We start from the raw sequence: 22,185 nt of genomic DNA, 5'->3' as shown, positions 1-22,185 counted from the left end.
TTGTGACCACCTAGAGGGGTGGGATAGGGAGGGTGGGAGGGAGACGCAAGAGGGAAGAGATATGGGGATATATGTATATGTACAGCTGATTCACTTTGTTATACAGTAGAAACTAACACACCTTTGTAAAGCAATTACACTCCAATAAAGATGTTTAAAAAAAAAAAAAAAGAAACTCAAAATCCTGGAGCATTGGGTCTGGATACCCTCACATGGCTCTGTGTAGATCTGCAAGGAGGGTGCTTTTCAGCCCGTGCCAAGGCCCACAGACGTTCGGCCTCTACCACTTTGGACATCATGGCTGAGCTGCCTGGTCTTGTATGTACTACTCCATCTTCCCTGCCAGATTTCCAAGAGGCTCACTTTCCCAGGACTGGGACCAGGGTGAGGTGAGTGAGGCTAAGTTGTACAAGTACATGCCAGATCCCGTCTCAAAATTTTTATGTTTTGCTCATCATAGAATTTTTGCAGTAATTTTGAGTTTTTAAAATGTGACCTTAAAATGTTATTTATCTTGAGGGCTGAGTTTTTAGTGCTCCCTTAAATTTTGTACCCAAGACCAACTCCCTTACCCTAGTTCTGGCCCCGCACTCCTCATTCTGTCAGAAAGTTCTCACAGCTGCTGAGGCCAGCCACATTCAAGTCAAGCTCTAGTCTGCCTCCTCCAGGTTCTACAGACTGTGGTCCTGTCCTGCTTTGAGTTGCACCTCAGTGGCTTGCACCATCAGAGAAACAAGCTCTTTCCCATGACCAAGGACATGTTTAGTAAGACCCCCACTCCAGGATACCCTCTTGCACATGTACTAGGGTTTTACAGAGGGCATTTCCCAATCTCTGCCCCTCCTCCTTTGGGGACCATCTCATACATTGAAGTAGAGCATACTTGTTACAAGTCCTCTTCCTTTTGCATGACAAGACCAAGACAGCAGGTCTGGAGGTCTATAGTTAGCAATCCAATACTCCCCTTTATATGGGACACTAAAATAATAGGGGGATGCTTTCTGAGCTGCTCTCTTCATCAAAATTGTCCACTGTGTGTCTCATGGCATGCAATCTTTCTCACTTCCTCTTCCTACTTATCCTTGAAGACTGAGCTAAGGTTGGTGAAAGTGATCCTTCTCTCCTTCATACCCTCACTGTACTCTTCACATGATTCTGTCATGGCATTTATCAATCAGGTTGGCAGTTGTTTAGGGAGTCTGTTCTGAGACCCTATCCTCAAGGAGTTCATATATATAAATTATTCATCTTTTCACCCCCTAGTTCAGTGCCTCTCTGGACTCTGCATTGTGCATCTCAGGGAACCTTGTGTCCTCATCACCTAGATTCTTGGAAAACATACTGTTTAGAAGAATCTGTGCCAGAATGGGAATCTCAACTTTGGCGACAGAACCTCTAATATCTCACTGGCCGAAATGGTAGGTCCCAAAGAGCAGACCGGAAACCCAACACCCAATCCATTGACCTCAGCTAACATAGTCTTAAACCCCTTACTCTCTGCTCAACCAAAGCCCTGACTAGTCTAATGTGTATTATTAGATGGAGGTTGAGGGTTGGTGATAGTTATCAAGACCCTGATTACTATTCTGTATCAAAGGACATTGAATATACAAGAGGTTCAGCTCTCATTGGATTCCCACGAAGAGTCCTTGGCCCACCTGGAAGAAGCACGCAGCCTGCCGTACACCGCCCCCAGCATGAATTTGACTTGGAGTATTTCTGTTCTAAAGAACTCAGGAATCTCCACCTCCATCCCTCTCCAATCCAGGATTTTCCCTTTCTCTAAGCCCAAGTAACTTACAACAGGACTGGTCTAGATGAGATAAAACCGTCAAGGGAATCCTTGAGCAATTTTGTTAAAAGACAGCCATTGGCAGCAGACCTCTTGTTGGCATTCTCAGTGCCCTTTGGGAACAATCCCAGACATTACTCCAGCCACGGCTCAGCTGCCATTTTGCCATTGGCAGCAAACCTCTTGTTGGCATTTCTCGGTGCCCTTTGGGAACAGTCCCACATATTACTCCGGCCATGGCTCAGCTGCCATTTTGCTTGCCTTCCCCATGATTCTTCAGAGTCAATCTCAGCCTAATTACTTTTCTTCTGCCAGTTGCAGTTCCCAGAAAGACTCTAACAGCCTCCTTCCCATTTGTCCTTATATGTCCCCCACCCCTTCCCATCCCCACCCTGGCTGAGCCTCTACCCAGCTTCATTTTGCCTTCCTGGTCCAGACACCTCTTTCAGCCCAGATGTTGACATGTTCCTCCTTATTTTGATATGGGGACCTGCAGAGCTTTCATGTAGGGTGAGAACACATTCAGTAGCATTTATACTTGGAGAGAACCATCCATAATAGCTTCCTATTCTTTGTATGGTTTTAATTGCTTTTCTGCTGCTTTTATCTATTTTAGTGCTTTAGTTCTGAGCTTTGAACCCTGGGGCAACTTCTACAGGTTGTGCAAATTTTTTTTTTTTAATTTATTTTTTACTTTCGGCTGCGTTAGCTCTTTGTTGCTGCACATGGGCTTTCTCTAGTAGCGGTGAGCGGGGGCTACTCTTCCTTTCAGTGGGCGGGCTTCTCATTGCGGTGGCTTCTCTTGTTGTGGAGCACGGGCTCTAGGCACGTGGGCTTCAGTAGTTTGGGCACATGGGCTCAGTAGTTGTGACTCGCAGCCTCAGTAGTTGTGACTCACAGGCTCAGTAGTTGTGGCTCGCGGGCTCTAGAGTACAGGCTCACTTAGTTGTGGTGCACGGGCTTAGTTGCTCCGCAGCATGTGGGATCTTCCCGGACCAGGGCTCAAACCCGTGTCCCCTGCATTGGCAGGTGACTGCCCCACCAGGGAAGTCCTTTTGTTTGTTTTTTAATTGAAGAAATAAGTGTCTCCACATCAACTGGGAAGGACTGTGTGTGATTTAAAATGGAGCAGTGGGTTTTGGCAGGCAGTTTGGATGTCATCCTTTGTTGTTTCCACTTTTCTTATGTCATGGAGAAGTGTTGGGCTCCCCTTGCTACCTCCTGCTGTCAAGAGGAGGAGGCAAAGGATGCCAGTGTAGAATTCCCAGGTCCTTCAGCTTATGCTAACTGAAGGGAGGATGTTAGCACAAATGCAGGACAGGTGCTTCTGATGAGGCTTCCACGTTATTCCAGGTAAATTGCAAACATCTGTGCTTCTCCAGGATTTAAACTCATCTTGAGGTCTCCTCTCTTGGCGGTTTCCGGCTTTCCTCCATACCACGGCCGACTTCTATTTGCAGAGGAATGCAAATGTAAGTAAGTTTTGGCTCTCTTAATCTTTTTCTGGTTCTGCACCAGAAAAAAATATACATATAGAAGGCTTTAGACACTTTGGTTAGTCTAAGCCTGGCTCAGTCTTAGAGAAGTCTTTATCGCACGGAGCCATGAAAGGAAAAATGGAGGGAGCTGTTAATCTTTCCCGTGCTAGTGGAAATCATTGAAGTGACCAAGGGCCTGCCACGAAGTCGACCTGAACTGCTCCAGCTCCCTGAGATCCGGCTTCCCCTAAACAGGGAAGCAGAGTGACATTTCTGTGTTAGCCACAAAAACCAGTCTGCAGGGAGAAGGTGGCATGTGGAATAGCCTGTAAGCCCACCCTTTAGCAGGGGGGCTGCTGAAATCCACGTTAGAAATCAAGATGCCCCGAAGATCTAGTTTCTCTTTTTCCTTTCCCTATTGCTGTGGAAACAAAGAGTATTCCTGTCACCTTTTAACATAGTATAAGGGACAATACTATATACTGTTTCCTAACTTACAAACAGCTGCTTCTGTATATCTGCCAGCCTGTAAAGCCAATTCTAATGGTTTTTGTGTTCTAACCCCTTTGATAAGGAAGACTTACAATTAACTCTCAATTATAAAGCTTCTCCTTGTTAATAGCCCTGGACCTAAAAGCACTTTAAATGATGCAGTCAGTCGGAGACGTGCATAACCTGCCCAAGCTGGGACGTAGAGGTTATTGGGCTTGAGTGATATTTTGGGATGTGAGCAACATATTAATGTTCAAAACCAGCCATGACCACTCATCCTTCCTTTGTAACAAGTAGTTGATGTCCTTTATTTTTTGGCGCTTAGCTCTAAAGGGAAGTGTTAGAAGGAAACATACTCAATTTTGAAAAAGTCTAACAGTCCAATCATGAGTTTTCTTTCTTGGGTTTTCATTCCTTTTGAGTGGAATGAAGGTAGGATTTTTGCTGTGTGGGTTAGTCTGTGCATGCTTTTTATAATTAAACGGTGTCTTACAGGCAATTTAGGTCCAGATTTCCTGCTTTAATTTCAAAGTATGACTCTGAGAAATTGTTTACATTTACGGGTTATAAAAATGGATTCCAAGAGATGGGTAGGGACCTGAGCTTATCGATTCAGTGATGTAAATGGCTCAGTGAGGTATTTGAATCTTTCTTTTTCACCTGCTAGAACCTTTCTACTGGGGATGGTACAGAGACTAGAATCGTATTTAGTTTCTTTGGACATCTTTGTTTATTAACTATTTCATATTTATATTGGTATTTTACTGCATATTTATGTGTAGTTGAACTGTTTATAACTCAGTAGGATTATGTAATTACATAATGCCCTGATATACATTTTTCAAGCTAAGTCCAATTAATTTGACCCAGGAGCTCTCCCTTTATCTGTTTTATAGTTCAGTACTGTTAATATGATGCTTCTTGGCATGATTAATTGCCTGTGATTCACATGTTCCGGACTAAATTTGGGACGTTCTACTAAGTCAACATTTTTCAACCTTTGTTTTGTGCCAGGGACTCTTAGGTGTTACACATGCTGGTCTCCATCCTGCCTGCTCTCCTGTGAGGTGGGGGGAGCCCTGAGATGGAAAGACTCCTTGAACCAGTCTGGGACAGTCAGGACTTGGAGTCAAAGTTCACCTTCGTAACCCATTACAGAGTATTACCTCTCCCATTATTGACTTAACACAGAAGTTTCTGTTTTCTGATTTGTAATTTATGTGAAAAGCTGAGATATATAAAATTAAACTTCATGCAACAAATTATTTGACGAAGCGCCATGACTGTAAAGAACGCTTGGGAAATCGGCTATAGTTAGCCACTGCTCGTTCATGAGTACAACTTAACCAAGGTTGGAATATCAATGAGACCACTTCGTATTGAAAATAACTTTAAGTGCAATCTCCAATGAGCTAGAGCTTTTAACAGAGGGCGTGTCCTATATGCAGATGAGGGGCGAGCCACGAATTATTAGAGCTTTCGAGATTAATGTGTAGATGTGACTTTGCCAGGAAATGATCTAAATTGACTTCTCCTGTCTGAAAGGCCAAAGGAGACTTCAGGTGAAAGAGATGTTAGTCTGGGATTGATGTGAATACACACTGGGAAGCCTGGGTAATTATGTGATTCAAAAACGAACGCTTACCTCTTCAGGTTTCTGCTTACGTGATGCAGGGAAGAATCTAAGTAGCAACTGAGGTGCTTTCTTTAGGGATGGTTAAGATGAGGAAACCTGCAGAATTACCAGGAGAAGACTTATGGCAGAACTCATTTTGAGGCCTAAACTAAAGGAATATACCTAGAACAGGTTGTATTTTGAATGGGGGCAGACCTAGGCTCATTTTAAATTTAGTGACATCCAGAGAACTGTTGCATTTCAAAGTTTTTTTTTTTCCTCTCCCCATTGCTGGCTTTGTTTTTTGTAAGCCCCATTTTGTTTTTCTGTATTTACCAGCTGGGAGGAAAGTCCTTCAAAAACAAAAGGGGTTTTGTGTGCTTATTTCAGAGAGGTTGGTAGAGAAGCCGGGAGAGTGGGTCCAGCTGTGCAGGAGCTGAGTCGTGGGGAGAGGGCAGCAGGAGGGCCCTGAGCACCGAGGCCGCCCAGCTTGGGCCGCGGAGGGCTGCGGACCCTACAGGATTTTCACTCCATCTCTTGTCTCTGAAATAAAGCTGGATGTGGACGATAAGGCCAGTAACATGATATTTGCTGAAACGGGGGAGGGGAGCATGCATGTGTTTCAGAGATAGTAAAAATATAGATATAATGTAAAGTCAGTAGGGTATTTGATTAAGAAAGAAAGCGATTGTTAGTTTAAGGTGTGCGCGCCCAAGCATTCAGTACAGTGGATGCCTTTATAAATATTTGTTCGCGCTGATTGCCTTGCAGCTCTGGGTCTTGAATGTCCACATCTCTGTTGGCGGCATCTGGAGCCCTGATCGGTAGGAGGACAGTGCGAGGGGGATCTGGGCTCTGGGGGAAGAGGCAATGGCTGGGGTGAGCAGGTGTCCTGGGTTTGGAGTCAGGGCCGAGCAAGCAACGTTCTGTGTGCTGGGAACACAGTGGGAAACAAAACAGAAAATCTCTCCTCTAAGAGCCCACCGCTTGCTGAGGGGAAGGTAAACATAATCGTAATACACTAGGTCCTGGGTGCAAGTCCTGGTTCTCCCGTGAGGGGCCATTGGGACCCTGAGCTAGTCATTTTGCCTGTCAGCTTCTGTGAGTGGATATGGACACGGAAGGATGGGCGCTGGTGAAGGTAGGTGCCTCTGCTTTCCCCCTGTGATCACTGACCGAGCAGTAGATGTAAAGGAGACAGATCTGCAGGGACCACATTGCAGGCCACAGATGCGGACCAGCTCTCCCTAGCAAGGGCTCACCATGCCTGCCTGCTGCCTCCTGGGCAGGGGAAGAACCTCTGTTTTCCCTCCCGCATCTTCATATTTCCTCAGCATCCTAGTGAGAAAGCAGCTTCTAGCCCACAGGGTTTGTCTCAGGACGCTTTGTGTCACTGGCATATATATATATATATATATATATATATATATATATATACACACACACACACACATATTTTCAGCTTTATTGAGATATAATTGACATATAACGTTGTGTAAATTTAAGGTATAAAATGTGATGATGTAAGTATATATTGTGAAATGATCACCACAATAGGGTTAGTTAACGCATCCATTACCTACATAGTTTGTGTGTGCATGGTGCGAACTTTTAAGATTTGCTCTCTTAGCAATTTTCAGGTATACAGTAACAGTATTATTAACTAGAGTCACCATTCTGTACATTAGAGGGCCAGAATTTATTCATCTTCTAACTGGAAGTTTGTACCCTTTGACCTCTTTCACCCATCCCCCCACCCTGGGTCTGTGGCAACCACCAATCCGTCTACTCCATTTTTATGTATTTGGTTTTTTAGATTCCACATATAAGATCATACAGTATCTGTCTTTTTCTGACTTATTTCACTTAGCATAATGCCTTCAAGCCTCATCCATGTTATTGTAAATGACAGGATTTCCTTCCTTTTAGAGCTGAGTAATTTTCCATTGTGTGTGTGTGTTTGTGTGTGTGTGTGTATATATATATACACACACACATATAAATCACTGTGATATTGTGATTTATAATAAATGTTGAATACACACACAGTTGGCCCTTGAACGACACACGTTTGAACTGTGAGGGTCCTGTCCCCTTACGCACAGATCTTTTTCACTTAATGCATACTACAGTACCACGTGAACCGAGGCTGGTTGAATCCACAGATGCAGAGCCAAGGATGAGGAGGGCCGCCTGTAAAGTTATACTTGGATTTTCTACTGCAGGTGGTTGCCACCCCTAACCCCCACCCCACCCCCCCCACCCCCCCCACCCCCCGCCAGGTTCAAGGGTCAATGGTATTTGGTCTTCATCCCATTTCTGGCACCAGAACTCCTCAAACTCTTGGAATTTCTTAAGTGACTAGAGCGATAGAGGTGTTTTTTGTTATGTTAACGAGGTTAATGAGGTGACTTTGGAAAGCACCTAAGGGTGAGGGCTGGTTGCAGGTGGAGCCAACCACATGATTGGAGGGCTGGCGCTTTCAGCCCCACTCCTGGAACTCTGCGGAGGGGAGAGGGGCTGGGGTTTGAGTTCAGTAGCCTAGCACCAATGATTTAATTGATCGTGCCTAGTCATGAAGCCTCCAGAATTCAGAGAGCTTCCTTGTGGAGATTTGCAGAGAGTGGAGCGCTTTGGAGAGAGCAGGGAAGCTCCTTCCCACACACCTTGCCCTCTGCATCTCTTCCATCTGGCTGTTCCTGAGCTACGTCCTTATATAATAAACCGATAATCTAGTAAGTAAAATGTTTCTCTGAGTTCTCCGAGCCGCTCTAGCAAATTAATCCAAGCTAAGGAGGGTGTACTGAGAACGTCCACGCTGTGACAGGTCGGTCTGAAGCACAGGTGACAACCTAAACTTGTGATTGGCATCTGAAGCCGGGGTGGGGGGGGTGAGACTTGTGGGACTTAACTGTGGAATTTGATGCTGTCTCCAGGTAGACAGTGTTTTGAGTCAAACTGTAGGTCACCCCACTGATGTTGGAGAGTTGCTTGGTGGTGGTGGGGACTCCCCCGTTGGAACTGGGTGCAGAAAATCACATTTTCTTTATCTGTTCTGCTGAAAACTCGGCCTCTTTGCGCTGGTGCTGAATTGAAATCTTGGAGACAGAGTTTTGGTGAAGTAGAATAGCTTTATTGCTATGCTAGGCAAAGGGGGACACAGTGTGCTCGTGCCCCTCAAAAACTGTATGTCCCGGGCTTCCCTGGTGGCGCAGTGGTTGAGAATCGGCCTGCCGATGCAGGGGACACGGGTTCGTGCCCCGGTCCGGGAAGATCCCACATGCCGAGGGGTGGCTGGGCCCCTGAGCCATGGCCACGGAGCCTGTGCGTCCGGAGTCTGTGCTCCGCAATGGGAGAGGCCACAGCAGTGAGAGGCCTGCGTACCACAAAAAAACCCCAAAAAAACCAAAAAAACTCACAACCCTGTATGTCCCAACTTGGATTTGGTGAGGAGTTTTATAGCAAAGGTTCAAGGGCGGGGTTGCTGATAATATTAGGGTGTGTGCAGGGTCTGCAGTCCTTTAATCTGGCCTCAGGTGGTCTCTCCTAGTGAGCTTCTCTGGTTCCTTTAATCTGGTCTCAAGTGGTCTAGTGATAAACTTCTCTGGTTCCTTTAATCTGGCCTCAGGTGGTCTTCTCTGGAATGAAGAATGCTAACACCTTCCATTTGTTGAGGGTTTTAGTTCTGTCGAGAATTCAAAGATATTGTTATGTGTATCCCTTGAGGCGGAACCAGGACCCTGCCCCAAGGCTGCACTATTGTTTCTTGGCTGCTTCTACCTTCCCTCTGCATCCCTTCCCTTCCCTCTGCATCCCCTCCCTTCCCTGATTAGCAACTGTTGGAATCTCCCCTTTGAAACTCTTGGAAGGTCATGGAGGCTGGAGTTTTTTGCCTACAAACAAGAAATGGGGGATGGAAAGGCTTCCATGCCCAGGAGCCCCACGGGGTCCTGCTCGGTTTCAATTCATTCGTTACATTAATGCAGCAGTTCTCAGACATTTTGGTCTTAAGACCTTTGATACTTTTAAAAACTACTGAGGGGGCTTCCCTGGTGGCGCAGTAGTTGAGAGTCCGCCTGCCGATGCAGGGAACGCGGGTTCGTGCCCCGGTCCGGGAGGATCCCACGTGCCGCGGAGCGGCTGGGCCCGTGGGCCATGGCCGCTGAGCCTGCGCGTCCGGAGCTTGTGCGCCGCGGCGGGAGAGGCCACAGCAGTGAGAGGCCTGCGTACCGCAAAAAAAAACAAAAAACAAACAAACAAAAAAAAAACTACTGAGGACCTCAAAGAACTTTTAAAGAATTTTTTGGATTATATTTACCATATTAGACATTAAAATAGAAATTTTAAAATATTTAATTCATTAAAAATAAGTCCATTACATATTAATATAAAGACTTAAAAAATTTTATTCATTTTATTTATTTTATTTTTGGCTGCATTGGGTCTTCATTGCTGTGCGCTGGCTTTCTGTAGTTGCAGTGAGCAGGGGCTACTCTTCGTTGCAGTGCGCGGGCTTCTCATTGCGGTGGCTTCTCTAGTTGTGGAGAACGGGCTCTAGGCGCCCGGGCTTCGGTAGTTGCCGTACGTGGGCTCAGTAGTTGTGGCTCGCAGGCTCTAGAGCGCAGGCTCAGTAGTTGTGGCACATGGACTTAGTTGCTCCGTGGCATGTGGGATCTTCCCAGACCAGGGCTCGAACCCATGTCCCCTGCATTGGCAGGCAGATTCTTAACCACTGCACCACCAGGGAAGCCCTGTGAAGGCTTTTTTTAAAATGAAAGGTAACTGCTTTCAAAACAAAGTTTACATTTTGCCAATCCCTTTACTATCTGGCTTAATAGAAAACAGCTGGATCCTCAGCTCTGCTTCTCCCTTCAGTCTGTTACAATCTGTTGCTTTGGTTGAAGTAGATAAAGCAAATCTAGCTTCAACAGGTAAATGGTTTAAAACAGGAGGGTAATTTTAATCACCTTTTCAAATAATTGTGAATATTCTTTTTTGATCAACTCCACTGTATACTCCTAAGAGATTGAGAATGAAAAGTTTTGAACTTATGGACCTTCTGACAAGATCTCAGGTGTCTAGGCTATACTTTGAGAACCGTTTCTCCCCATTTCAGAAGCCAGAATCTCAAATCATTCATTCTTCGGAGTCACCAACTCTTCCTCGTACCTGAGAACAGGAGCTGCTCTCAGCCCTACCTTCTCAGGACCTTGCCTTGGCCCCCAAAGCTTTAGGCCTGCACAGCAGGCATGCGGTTATGCTTTGGAGGGAGGTGGCTGTCTGTTCTGCCTCACAGGCCTGTGGAACTGTCCCTGGATTCTTTTTAGAACCACTAGCCGTGGAAATTGCCCTGTCATAGTCCTGCAAACAATGTCCTCCTTACTGAGGTCTTATGAAGATTACAGAAGATATCAAATAAGACAGTACTTTGCACAATATACAACAAATCACAAGAGAAACTTCCCTCTGATAAAATAGGCTCACGGTGTTTTGGCAGTTTGTAGCAGGATTAAGGGTTTTTTGTTTTGTTTTGTTTTTTCTGGTCCTGAGTTTCAAAATGTGATTTTAGAGTGGAAAACAAAGTTCTGGGAACAAAGGCGCAGATAAGAATCTGGATTTAAGTGTTATTTCTGATTTCCAAGAATACAAAGAGGCCTAATTGGCCCTTGGGAATTACAAACAAATCAGCCCAAGTTGGCAAGATCTGGAAAACTGCACTGTGGCCCTTGTAAATGTTCTTTAAAATAAATTCTGGCATCTGAAATAGGGAACTGGAACCATCATTTTTATGTGGAACAGAAACCTTTGGTTGCCTAATCACCCCCTACCCCCAACAGGCCTGATTGGGTATCAGGAACTCCCTCTTTTATCAGCCATGTGCTTCAGAGGAGGCTGCCCTATTGCAGGCTGGACTGTCTGGTGTGACCGTGGGCTGGCCCTGCATCCCGTGTATCAGAATGGAGTGTGAGAGGTATGCTGTCTCAGTCCTGTCAAGGTGAAGTTCTTTCTACCTCTGAAACTTGTCACATTTGAATGATGCTTGTAGCAACTACAGCTGCTTTGTCTCTGTGAGGGGAGCCAGCCAGGGGATAAAGCTGACAAATCGAGGGTGGATTAGTAGAAAGATGGAAAGAACCTGGGTTCTTGACTGTGCCTTGAGAGGATGGACTTACCTCCGCCTGGAGCCAGGCTGCCTCCTTGTTTAAGCCTCTTAGGGAGTTGGATTTCCTATCACTTGCAGCTGAAAGCACCCTCCCCAATACACTGTCCCTAAAGGAATCCTGTGACCCTCAGGGACACAGCGGTAGGAGGATAGCCCAGGTGAATGTGGCAGCTGTAACCTGAAGATCTATTGATGGGATCTTTTTCCTCTTTTCTGGCTGTCGTTTGGCCATTTTGTTGTCCTTTTTATTTCTTCTGCAGGTCAAGTTGAAATTCTAAATTCAGTATTTGGTAACTGGTGGAATAGGAGAGCTGAAACATCTGTGGCATTTACAAGGCCTGGGGCCTTGGAGATGGAGCCAAGCTTCTCTCCCACACCCTGGGCACACAGGTGGATATCATAGCCTTGTCCCACTGCCGCCAATAACTGATTTACTCATGTGCTCCGCTAGTTAGACCCCAAACTCCGTCGTCTTTATACTCGGGGACCCTGGTTTATATAATGTGCCCGCCCCCCACAATACTGAAGGCTACCAAATATGGAGCATTGATCTATGCCAGGAATTGTACTAATGACTTTATGTATTGTCTTTATTAAATTTTACAACAAGTACAATAGGTTCTAATATAACCTATATTTTAATGATAAAACAGATTGGAGTGATAAAACCATTTGCTTGAAGTCACACAACTAGTATATGATAGAGGTTCAAATACAGGTCTGACTTGAAAATTGTTCTTTTAACTAATATATTCTATGTCTTTGATGCATGTTTGCTGAAACCTGTCATTTAGATGTGTTAGAATAGGAATGAACGTTGTCCCTATCTATTCCTTCATTTCCCCTTTCCTCTTTGGAAAAATGTATCGAGAGAGAAGGCATATATGCAATTATTTGAATACTGGCTCTTCTCTAGGAATAGGCTTTATCACAGTGTATAGGTTATGAATGCCTTCAGTGGTATGTAGTGGAAAGTCTATCAGCAGTATAAAGGAGATAGGGCTTATTTCCCTCATATAATATGTAGTGTGGAGTTAGGCCTTCAGCACTGGTATGTCCAGGATTCTGTTGGCCTTCCATTATAGTTGGCTTTTCATACCACAAAAAGGCTGTTGCAGCTCCAGTCATCACATCCTAATCCAAGACAGAAGGCAAAAAAACTGAAGGCAGAAGGGCAGTGCCAGCTAAACAGGTCTAGTCCTTTGTATCAGGAAAGCAAAAGGTTGTTCAGAGCCACAGGGGAGGCTGAAAAGTAGGAAACAGGATTCTCCGGAAAGGCTTAGACCAATCTTGATCTACCAGTTGAGGCTGACCATACTGTCAGTCAAAACAAAGTTGGAATCTAGTTGCTAAGGAGAAGGCTGCTAACGCTGCCAACCACACATTTCAGAGAAGTAGAGGTTTTAGAATTTGAAGAGGTGACAGAGAGATCCCCATCCTGCAGATAAGACAGCTGAGACTTAAAAAGAAGGCAGGTGTCTGAGCCAGGACGAAAGAGGGTTTCCTTAGAGTTTACTCTCCCCAGTACACCTCCCTGATACTTCTATAAAGTGTTTGCTTTCAAAGCCCTTTCATATCTCCTACTCAGTTTATCCTTCTCATCCTTTTGAAGGGTGCTGGGAAGGGCAGACCCTTCCCAGTGTCTTGTGAGTAGAAGCGACGTCCCAGAGAGAGCTCAGCAACATGCCCAGGATTATACCCTATGTTTGTTGGCCAAAACGAAATCATAAATCTCCAGGTTGGGCCGGAGTTAACAGACTTCATTGCCCCCCCACGATACTGTGATCTTTCCTATGACCTTCACACTTACACCAGAGCAGGGGCGCTCCCTGCTCAGACACCCTGAGCTTTCAGCTGGGCAGGTCCAGCTGCCTTGGCATGCCAGCAGAAATGTCTCCGGGGAAGACTGGGTGGAGCTCAGCCTGCATAGGGACATTGGGTCCTTCTTTGTCCCCAGGGAGAGTGGACAGCCACCCCTGTGGCCGTGAGAGTGGTGATGAGTAAGGGCCCATAAACTTGAGTCTGAATGTTTATTTCCCGGGTTGATTTGACCCTGTCTTTCAGCTGCAGGGTTCCTGGTCATTCTGATCCTGTTCAGCATGTTCCTGCCGTGATATAGACAGTGGGTCAGGTCACCCTAGTAACAGGGCATCTTGTGCAGCTGGCAGAGTGTTTACGTGGTCGAGTCAGTTACTGTCCGTTTTCTGAATGGGGCTCCTTTCATTCCCTTGGAAAAGGAGAGATTCTTTCTTCAGCTAGAAGAGTCTATAGAGTGGGATTTTACCGATAAAAATAGTAATTATAGCAGAATCATAGTTATAGTGTTTAAAATATGTGAATACTTGATAAATTCATTGACAAATTTCCCTTTCTGCCATATGAACACCTTTATCAGCCTTGAGGACCTTAGCTTGTTTCCACTGATTTTGTGGGATATGTAGTTTTGCAAACTCACTAAGTCTCTATTTGGATTTAGGGCATTTACAGCCAAGACTGTCGTGAATGGCTGTGTTGCATTTGTTCTTTGTGACCTCTGATGGCTAAGCGTGCCAAGGATAATAACACCAGGAAGACTTGTGTGAACGCCCATGAGAAGGAGGATCTGGACGGCCCTCCTCTTTAGTCACAGCTCAGTCCTTTGCAGTCCCATTGTCATGCCCTGGACTGGGATTGGTGTCAGGCTGCTCCTACTGTCTTGGTTTCCTGTCTTCTGGTCTTTAAAAATTTCACTAAGAGGACAGTCTGCTACTGTTTCTTCCCTTCAGTGCATAAAAAAATACTGGGCATTGGTTTTTCTTCCAGTGCATGTTGCATTTAGGAAGGTCATGCAGTTATAGAATAGATGGGATATTACCTTGAGAGGAATAAAGTAGCCCATGGCTGATGTATGGTAAATAAAACTGCCTACAGGGTGAGCATGTTTAAGGCAGTTTAAAACAGACTGAAAGGTTACTTGCCAAAGTTTGAAAACTGCAACTTTCAATTTGGCACTATAATGCCAATACCAAACCCAACCTTTAAAAATAAATTTAATCCCAGTCTTGTCCTCAACCTCAGGTGAGGCCAGACCTACCTGTTGAGTGGCAGATTAATGTAGGTCTTATTCAGCTGACTGTACAGGCTGGGAGAGGGAAAGTATAGAGTCTATAATGTGTTTAAAGCAGGCAGCTAATAAGGAACCAAACTAACCTTTTTTGGCTTTCACCCAAGACTTATTTTTTAAAAAGTGCTTGCAGTGCTGAATGTATTGGGATATTCATTTGTTGAGATACCACAAACATTATTGCTGGGAGAAGTTGCTGCTTTTGGGAAAATAAAATTTAACATCACTGTTCTCTGTTTGATGCTTATTGTCAGAATGAATTGCTTAAAGGGAGTCATCTCTGTACGTGGATGGCTGAAAGTGATTTTCAATGCCTGTGGAGAAAAGAGCTGCAGCGCTTTAAAGGGGACAGAGACTGTAACTTCAAAATATAAAGGGTTTCATTCTGCCCCCGCCAGCTTTATTGAGGTGTAATTGACAAATAAGATTGTATATTTTTAAGGTGTACAGTGTATTGATTTGATTTATGTATACATTGTGAAATGATTACCATAATCAAGTTAATCAACACATCCAATACCTCACATAGTTTGTGTGTGTATGGTGAGAACACTTAAGATCTACTCTCTTAGCAAAATTCAAGTATACAGTACAGTATTACTGACTATAGTCACTGAGTGGTTCATTAGATCCCCAGAACTAATCCATCTCATAACTGAAAGTTTGTACCCTGTGACCAGCGTCTCCCTATTAACCCCGCCCTCCAGCCTTTGGCAACCACCATTCTACTCCCTCTTTCTCTGAGTTTGACTTTTTTTAGATTTCACATGTAAGTGTGTGCGCTCATGCAGTATTTGTCTTTCTGCCTCTGGGTTATTTCACTTGGCACAATGTCTTGCAGATTCACCAATGTTGTTGCAAATGGCAGGATTTCCTTCCTCTTTATGGCTGAATAATATTCCATTGTGTGTGGTTCTGTCTGTAGCTAGATAGATATCACTCTTTCTTTATCCATTCATCTGTTGACGAACACTTAAGTTGTTTCCATAACTTGGCTATTGTGAATAAAGCAGCAATGAACATGGGAATGTGGATATTTCTTTTATTTTTTATTTTTATTTTTATTTATTTATTTATTTTTTTTGTGGTATGCGGGCCTCCCTCTGTTGTGGCCTCTCCCGTTGCGGAGCACGGGCTCCGGACTCGCAGGCTCAGCGGCCATGGCTCACGGGCCCAGCCGCTCCGTGGCACGTGGGATCCTCCCAGACCGGGGCGCGAACCCGGTTCCCCTGCATTGGCAGGCGGACGCGCAACCACTGCGCCACCAGGGAAGCCCTGGATATTTCTTTTAGATACTGATTTCATTTGAGTATATACCCAGACAAGGGATTGCTGGACCATATGGTAATTCCATATTTAATTTTTTGAGGAATCTCCCTGCTGTTTTCCATAGTGGCTGCACCAATTTATATTCCCACTAACAGTGCACAGGGTTCCCTTTTCTCCACATCCTTGCTAAAGCTCATCTTTATTCAGACAGAAACAGTTCTTGATGGTACTTGTCCTGAGAGAAGTGGGGTTTATTGCACTGGCTTTCATGTGCTGCTGGGTTGTTTTAGGGGAGAACATAAGACAACTGGATGATTAATATTTTTTATTACTTTGGTTAATTTCCAGGAAGGTCTGTGTTTGTTTCCACCTTGTAGATGCCTTGCCCTTCCCCTTTTAGTTCCTGTTCCCTAATGATGGAGAGGCAACATGTTGCTATGGAAAGAGTGTAGCCTTTTGTGTCACACAGTCCTTACATTTGAATCTGGACTCATCCATTTACCAGCTCTGTCCATGGCTACTTGGCTCTGGGAGCCTCCATGTCTTGAACTGTAAGATGGACTTGATAATGTCCACTGCCCCATTTCTCATGAGGATTAAACGAGGTAACATAATGAGAAAGTTCCTAGTTCACAGCCTCTTCCATTGGATGGGCTCATCACTTCTCTTCCTTTCCATACCTTCTTCTGTACAGCAGAGACCGAAGTGTTCCTAGTTTTTCCTAAGTTTTAACAGAAGGGTTCAGCTTACAACGGCATCTAATGCTTTACAGCAGTTATGTGACATGGGACAATTTACTTACTATCTCTGAGCCTGTTAGCTCATAGATGGCATGGAAATAATTACCTATTACATAGTGCTGTAAGTACTAAATTAAATGAGATCATGTATATATGCCAAGTCATAATGCCTGGCACAGAGTGGGCACTCAATGACCGATTGGTATTAATACTGTATGGACATATCTTGAAGGCAGCCTTCTTTCTGCCATCTTCTTGAGCATCACAGCTTCCTTTGACTTTTCCTTTGCTGGCATCATTTTTTCTCTCCACTCGCTGACTGGAGGGATTTTTCTAAGCTCTGTCCTTCTGTTTCACATCTTCTACTTTTCCTTGGAAGTTTCCTCCACTTCCAAGGTTTCAGCTACCACTTTTAGATGGCTACTGTATACATTTTTTCTGAGCTCCAGATGGGTACATCCAGTTTTCTGTTTGTTAATATTTCCATGCCCAAAGGAATCTTGAGCTCAAAATATACAAAACTATTTATTATTATCCTTCCCACTTCCTTCCTCAAAACTGTTCTTCCAGTAGGTCCTCTCTACTCTACTTCTGTGCTATCTCTAGGTTCTGTTTCCTCCTTTCCATTTTTTAATACAGGCCCAAGTACATTGTACTTTCAGGACTACACCCCTGTAGCAGAGGGCAGTTCCTTCTTCCAGGTCTTTCCGCTGCCAGTAAATAATGTCAACAACAAAACTATAATAACAAGACAGTGTGACCAGTAAGAAAAAGTACCATGACAACAATCATTTGTTGGGCGTACAAGATGTTAGGCACCATCATACCACCCTAAACCCTGGGTGAGGTGGGACCCTGGCCTGGGCTCATGTTGTAGAGGCCCCGTTCTCCTTCTCCTCGGGGCTAAGGGAACAGTCGCACCCAGAGCCCACCCTGCACCCTCAGCTCACGCTCTGAGTACTTGAGACTTAAGAGTTCCCTACTTAGATTATGCTGAGCCTCCTTCTAGAAACAGCATGTGGGCCCTTTCCCCACCTCTATCTTTGGTAATGTGCATCTCTAGGCTTGAGGCCTGGCCATAGGGCAGCTGTTTGCATGGGTTGTGGTCTGAGATTTGCCTGCAGTCTGGGAGGTCCATACCTGTGCCCACGAGACCTCTCCTGGGGCAGGACAGAGCCAGGGGTTGGAAGAGAAGGGGGTTGGCCCAGGCGTCTTCACGAGTGCTGAGAAGGTTAGGCTGGCAATCAGCAATGTTTCTAATGTAGCTTCTTATCAGTCATCGCAATACTTCTCAAGGTAGATAACGTTACTTCTGTATTTTGAGATGAATAAAATGAGACTTGAAGAGGTTGAAAACTTAGTGCACAGGTTGTAATTGGCAGAGCCTAAGTTTGACCCAGATTAGTTTGACTCCGAAAATTTTTTTCCATGATACTTGTACTTTTTATCCATTTCCCACATGGTAGCCAGAGTTCCATTTTGTATAGAAGATGTCTGAGATCACCTTATTCCCTTGATTAAAAATCTTTTATTAGCTCTTCATTTTCAATTGGCTAAAGGCCAGTCTCTCTGGTGTCGCATGCGAGACCCTTCAAAACCTGGTTCAAATCTACTTTGTCAGACTCATTTCTCACCAGTCTTCCCACCATGACTTATTGGGTCATAATTGTACTTGGGCTGTTCCTTGAATCCACTCTGCGTTTGCACTCACAGTCTCAGCTGGGTATGTCCTTTCCCTCTTCCTCACCTGGCTGACCAAGTCCCATACTGTCCCCTCCTTTTTCAGGGCCAAATGAGTATCACCTTGTGCATGAAGACATTTGAATTTTTCTAGATAGGATCTCTCCTGCCCCTATTATATACTTCTGTAGTTGTGTATACCTTAATACAAGTGCTTATTACTTTGTACCTGTGTTATCTCCCTTAGACAGTGGGTTGGTTCCTTGTGGACAGGAACTCTGTCTCATTCATCATTATGGCTAATACTTCATACAGAGCCTGGATGTCTAGTAGACTACATAAATATTAAAATAAAAAATCTTTATTACTGAACATCTTACATACTTCTCAAAGATAGATTATTAGCTATTGAGGAATACAAATTTTAGTTCTGACATTTGTGTTGATTTGCTAATAGACTGGTTTTACAGGCGTTTTGACATCATAACTGGAAATTTCTATCTCACAGAAAAATGTAACTCTACATTTAATCCTACCGTTTTGCTGTCATGACATTTAAGTGGTGAGAAGTCATTATAATAAATGTATCCACACTATTTGTGAGCTTTAATAGGCCAGTGAGCTCTGAATAGAATGTAAAGAAATCACAGTTTTGTCTCAGAGGGATTAGTTTTTGTTTTTTAAGTTACCTGTTTTGGGTTATATAGGTGTTTCTGAATGATGTTTATTGCATAGACTTACCGTTTTTCAAGAGGTAACTACCATTTGCATAAAGTTATCAGCACATAAAAAAGATGATGTTGTGGTATGGCTCATTTTCTCTTCCCTAAGATTTGAGTATTAGAGTTAGAAATCTTATTTGTTCTGGTGGTTTCTCCCTACTTGCCCCTCTGCGACAGAGATTCTGGGCAGAGTCTTGCCTCTAGATTGCCTGTCAGAGCATTTTCATCATGAAAAAAATCATTAAGTAACAAAATGCCTGTGGTTCCATGTTACAGGGCAGGGCAGGGCAATTCCCATAGGCATGTTTCATTCTGTTAGCATGTTCACACTGTAAACCTGAAAGCTTGATTGGAAGAAAACATGCCATAGAAAGAAGCAAAATTAATTTAAGCATACTGATTTTAGATACATGTGACTTTGGTAATTATATCAATACTTGAGGGTCATAAGCAAGCCTATTTTCAGCCACAAAGTTTTGGGGAGAAGAAAGAATTCAGTAAGTGTTTGAAAGATGCTAAGGAAATGTCTTTGGGGAAAGAGAAACTATTCCAGGAATATTGCCCAGCTTTTGATAAAGTGGGAAGGGTAGTGACTTGATGAAGAGATGAAGTTAGCACAGAGGAAATTCAGGAAGGATTAGATTGAAGCCGTTACTGGAAACACGGCCTTTGAGGATTCTAGGCCAAAGCTTTGAAGGGAAGGGGGTGTGTATTTATGCACATACAGGAGAGGGCTAGCGTCACTTCTTCTCTATTTCTAAAGGCAATATACTTTATTATTGAAAGATTTTTAAATGTTGAAACATGTAAATAGTAAAACCAAAACCATCCATGTTCCCAAAAGACTGAGATATATTCCAGAGGGGTTTTGAGGAATTTCTTTCCAGCCTCAGTCCCTTTCTCCTCCACTCACTTGTGTGTGTGTATAACTTTTTAATTCAAGTGTAGGACTATGGTACGGTATATTTTCTACATTGTATTCTCATTTTAAATTTCTTCGGCATAACGTTTTCAAAGCATTTTCCTGTGTTAATAAAAACTTTTCAAGATACTTTAAATTATCGTATGTTATTCCATTTCAGAGATGTACCAGAATTTATTTAACCTTATTTACATTATAAATAAAACTACAGATAAATCTCTGCACGTGAAACTTTGCTATATCTCTGATGATTTCTTTTGAAAAGGTTCATACAATAGAAATTCCTAGGTCAAAGCATACTAATATTTTTAAGCTCTTGAGATACACTGACAAATTATTATTATTATTTTTTTTGGTACGCGGGCCTCTCACTGTTGTGGCCTCTCCCGCTGCGGAGCACAGGCTCCGGACGCGCAGGCTCAGCGGCCGCGGCTCACGGGCCCGGCCGCTCCCGCGGCACGTGGGATCTTCCCGGCCCGGGGCGCGAACCCGTGTCCCCCGCATCGGCAGGCGGACTCTCAACCACTGCGCCACCAGGGAAGCCCCAGACAAATTATTTTTGATGACAGAATTAAAGAGTAAAATCTTTCCATGGTGCCACAGGAAGTGGTTATATAAGTGTGTTGATGGAGGTGAGGAGGGGTTTATAAGTGGAAAAAATGTAAAAGTTCATGCGTGAATGATTGATGTGGGAGATAAGTGAGGAAGTATAAGGATGGCTTTGACCATGGACAGAAAGGAGTTTCTTTGTGAAGTGTGCGTCACGGTCTTGCTGTGTGTGAAATGCTTAACCAGGTCTTGGAACAGGTGTGAGAGTGACAAATGGTAACCATTCACGTCACATGCTGTTAAGGAGCTTGAGTGCAGGGGTCCAGCGCTGCTCCAGCCCTTGTCCGGGAGTGACTGGTCCTCTCTCCCTTTCACTTCCCTCATCAGTAAATGTGGATAACATTTGTCCTTCCTCGTTGGGTTGGTGTGCAGCTTAGATGAGATTGTGTGCCTAGGCCCTTAGCCTGGGGTGTGGCTCACTAAGGCTTTAACAATTGGCACTTCTGTGACATCCGCTGTCGCTCTCCCTTGTACCAGTTAGTAATCCTCTGGCTGAAAGTGACAGAACACTCCATCCAAAGAGAAAAGCCAGGATGTTGTGTCCAGCACAGAGTGCTGTATCCAATGGAATGGGAATGCCACCTGATTTGGTCTTTTTTAATTTTTACCGGACTTGTTTATTTTTATAAGCTCAACCAATCTTTATTTTATTTTATTTTTATTTTTTATTTTTTTGTGGTATGCGGGCCTCCCTCTGCTGCGGCCTCTCGCGTTGCGGAGCACAGGCTCCGGACGCGCAGGCTCAGCGGCCATGGCTCACGGGCCCAGCCGCTCCGCGGCATGTGGGATCCTCCCGGACCGGGGCGCGAACCCGGTTCCCCTGCATCGGCAGGCGGACGCGCAACCACTGCGCCACCAGGGAAGCCCTCAACCAATCTTTAAATGGCCTTTATGTTAACATTTCTTAGGCGTTTTCCACTTATTTATTTGTTCGTTTGTTTACGCATTCATCCATTCAGAAGGTGAATGTACACATTTACGCTTGCCCTTATCTTGAAAAGGAATGATATCTGTTTTCCTCTGTTCTTTACTCAGGGCCATGTGCAGTGCCCCAGACATAATAGATGCTCAGTAGTTGTTAATAAAAAAAATCAGAAACAACCTCTTTATGATTAATATGGACTTTATTTTCTCTTTTTTTATCCTCTAGGGGGAAAAAAAAGAAAACTTTTAGTGTTTTTCCCCCGATTACATAGAATTTATATCTTTCGGTAGAAGTAGTAGTATTGATAATTCTAGATTGCGGGTGAAAATACCAAGCCACCTTTAATTTTTTTCACAGATAAATAAGCTATGGTGATATAATATACAGCATGGTGACTATAATAGTGCTACGTTATATATTTGAAAGTTGCTAAGACAATAGATCTTCAAAGTTCTCATCACAAGAAAAAAAAATTATAACTATGTGAGGTGATTCTTGTTAACTAAACTTATTGGGGTTGTTATTTTGCAATATATACATATATAAAATCATTTTGTTGTACACTTTAAACTTCTACAATGTTATATGTAACTTACATGTCTCAATAAGTCATTGGAAAACATTTTTTTTCAAAATGAATAAAAATTTACCCTTATAAATTATCTTCTTGACCTA

At 43.9% G+C, this 22,185-nt stretch overlaps 1 protein-coding gene across 9 annotated transcripts in view; it reads left to right on the top strand.

The window, feature by feature from the left end:
• Window positions 1–22,185, top strand: part of ARFGEF3 (ARFGEF family member 3) — a 192,849-nt gene that overhangs the window by 14,725 nt on the left and 155,939 nt on the right. For 4 of the 9 annotated variants that reach the window (XM_055087479.1, XM_055087477.1, XM_055087476.1 and 1 more), the window contains one exon: window positions 251–1,418. The exons of the other annotated variants lie outside the window; for them this stretch is intronic. In XM_055087479.1, the coding sequence (XP_054943454.1) occupies window positions 1,366–1,418 (53 nt within the window). In that variant the 5' untranslated portion in view covers window positions 251–1,365. The remainder of the gene's footprint in view (window positions 1–250; window positions 1,419–22,185) is intronic. 9 annotated transcript variants of the gene reach the window in all.

The sequence above is a fragment of the Physeter macrocephalus genome, chromosome 10, assembly GCF_002837175.3.
Source record: "Physeter macrocephalus isolate SW-GA chromosome 10, ASM283717v5, whole genome shotgun sequence".
NCBI lineage: Eukaryota > Metazoa > Chordata > Mammalia > Artiodactyla > Physeteridae > Physeter > Physeter macrocephalus.
The sequence above is the reverse complement of the archived record's forward strand: the minus strand, read 5'-3'. Positions and strand labels throughout refer to the sequence as shown.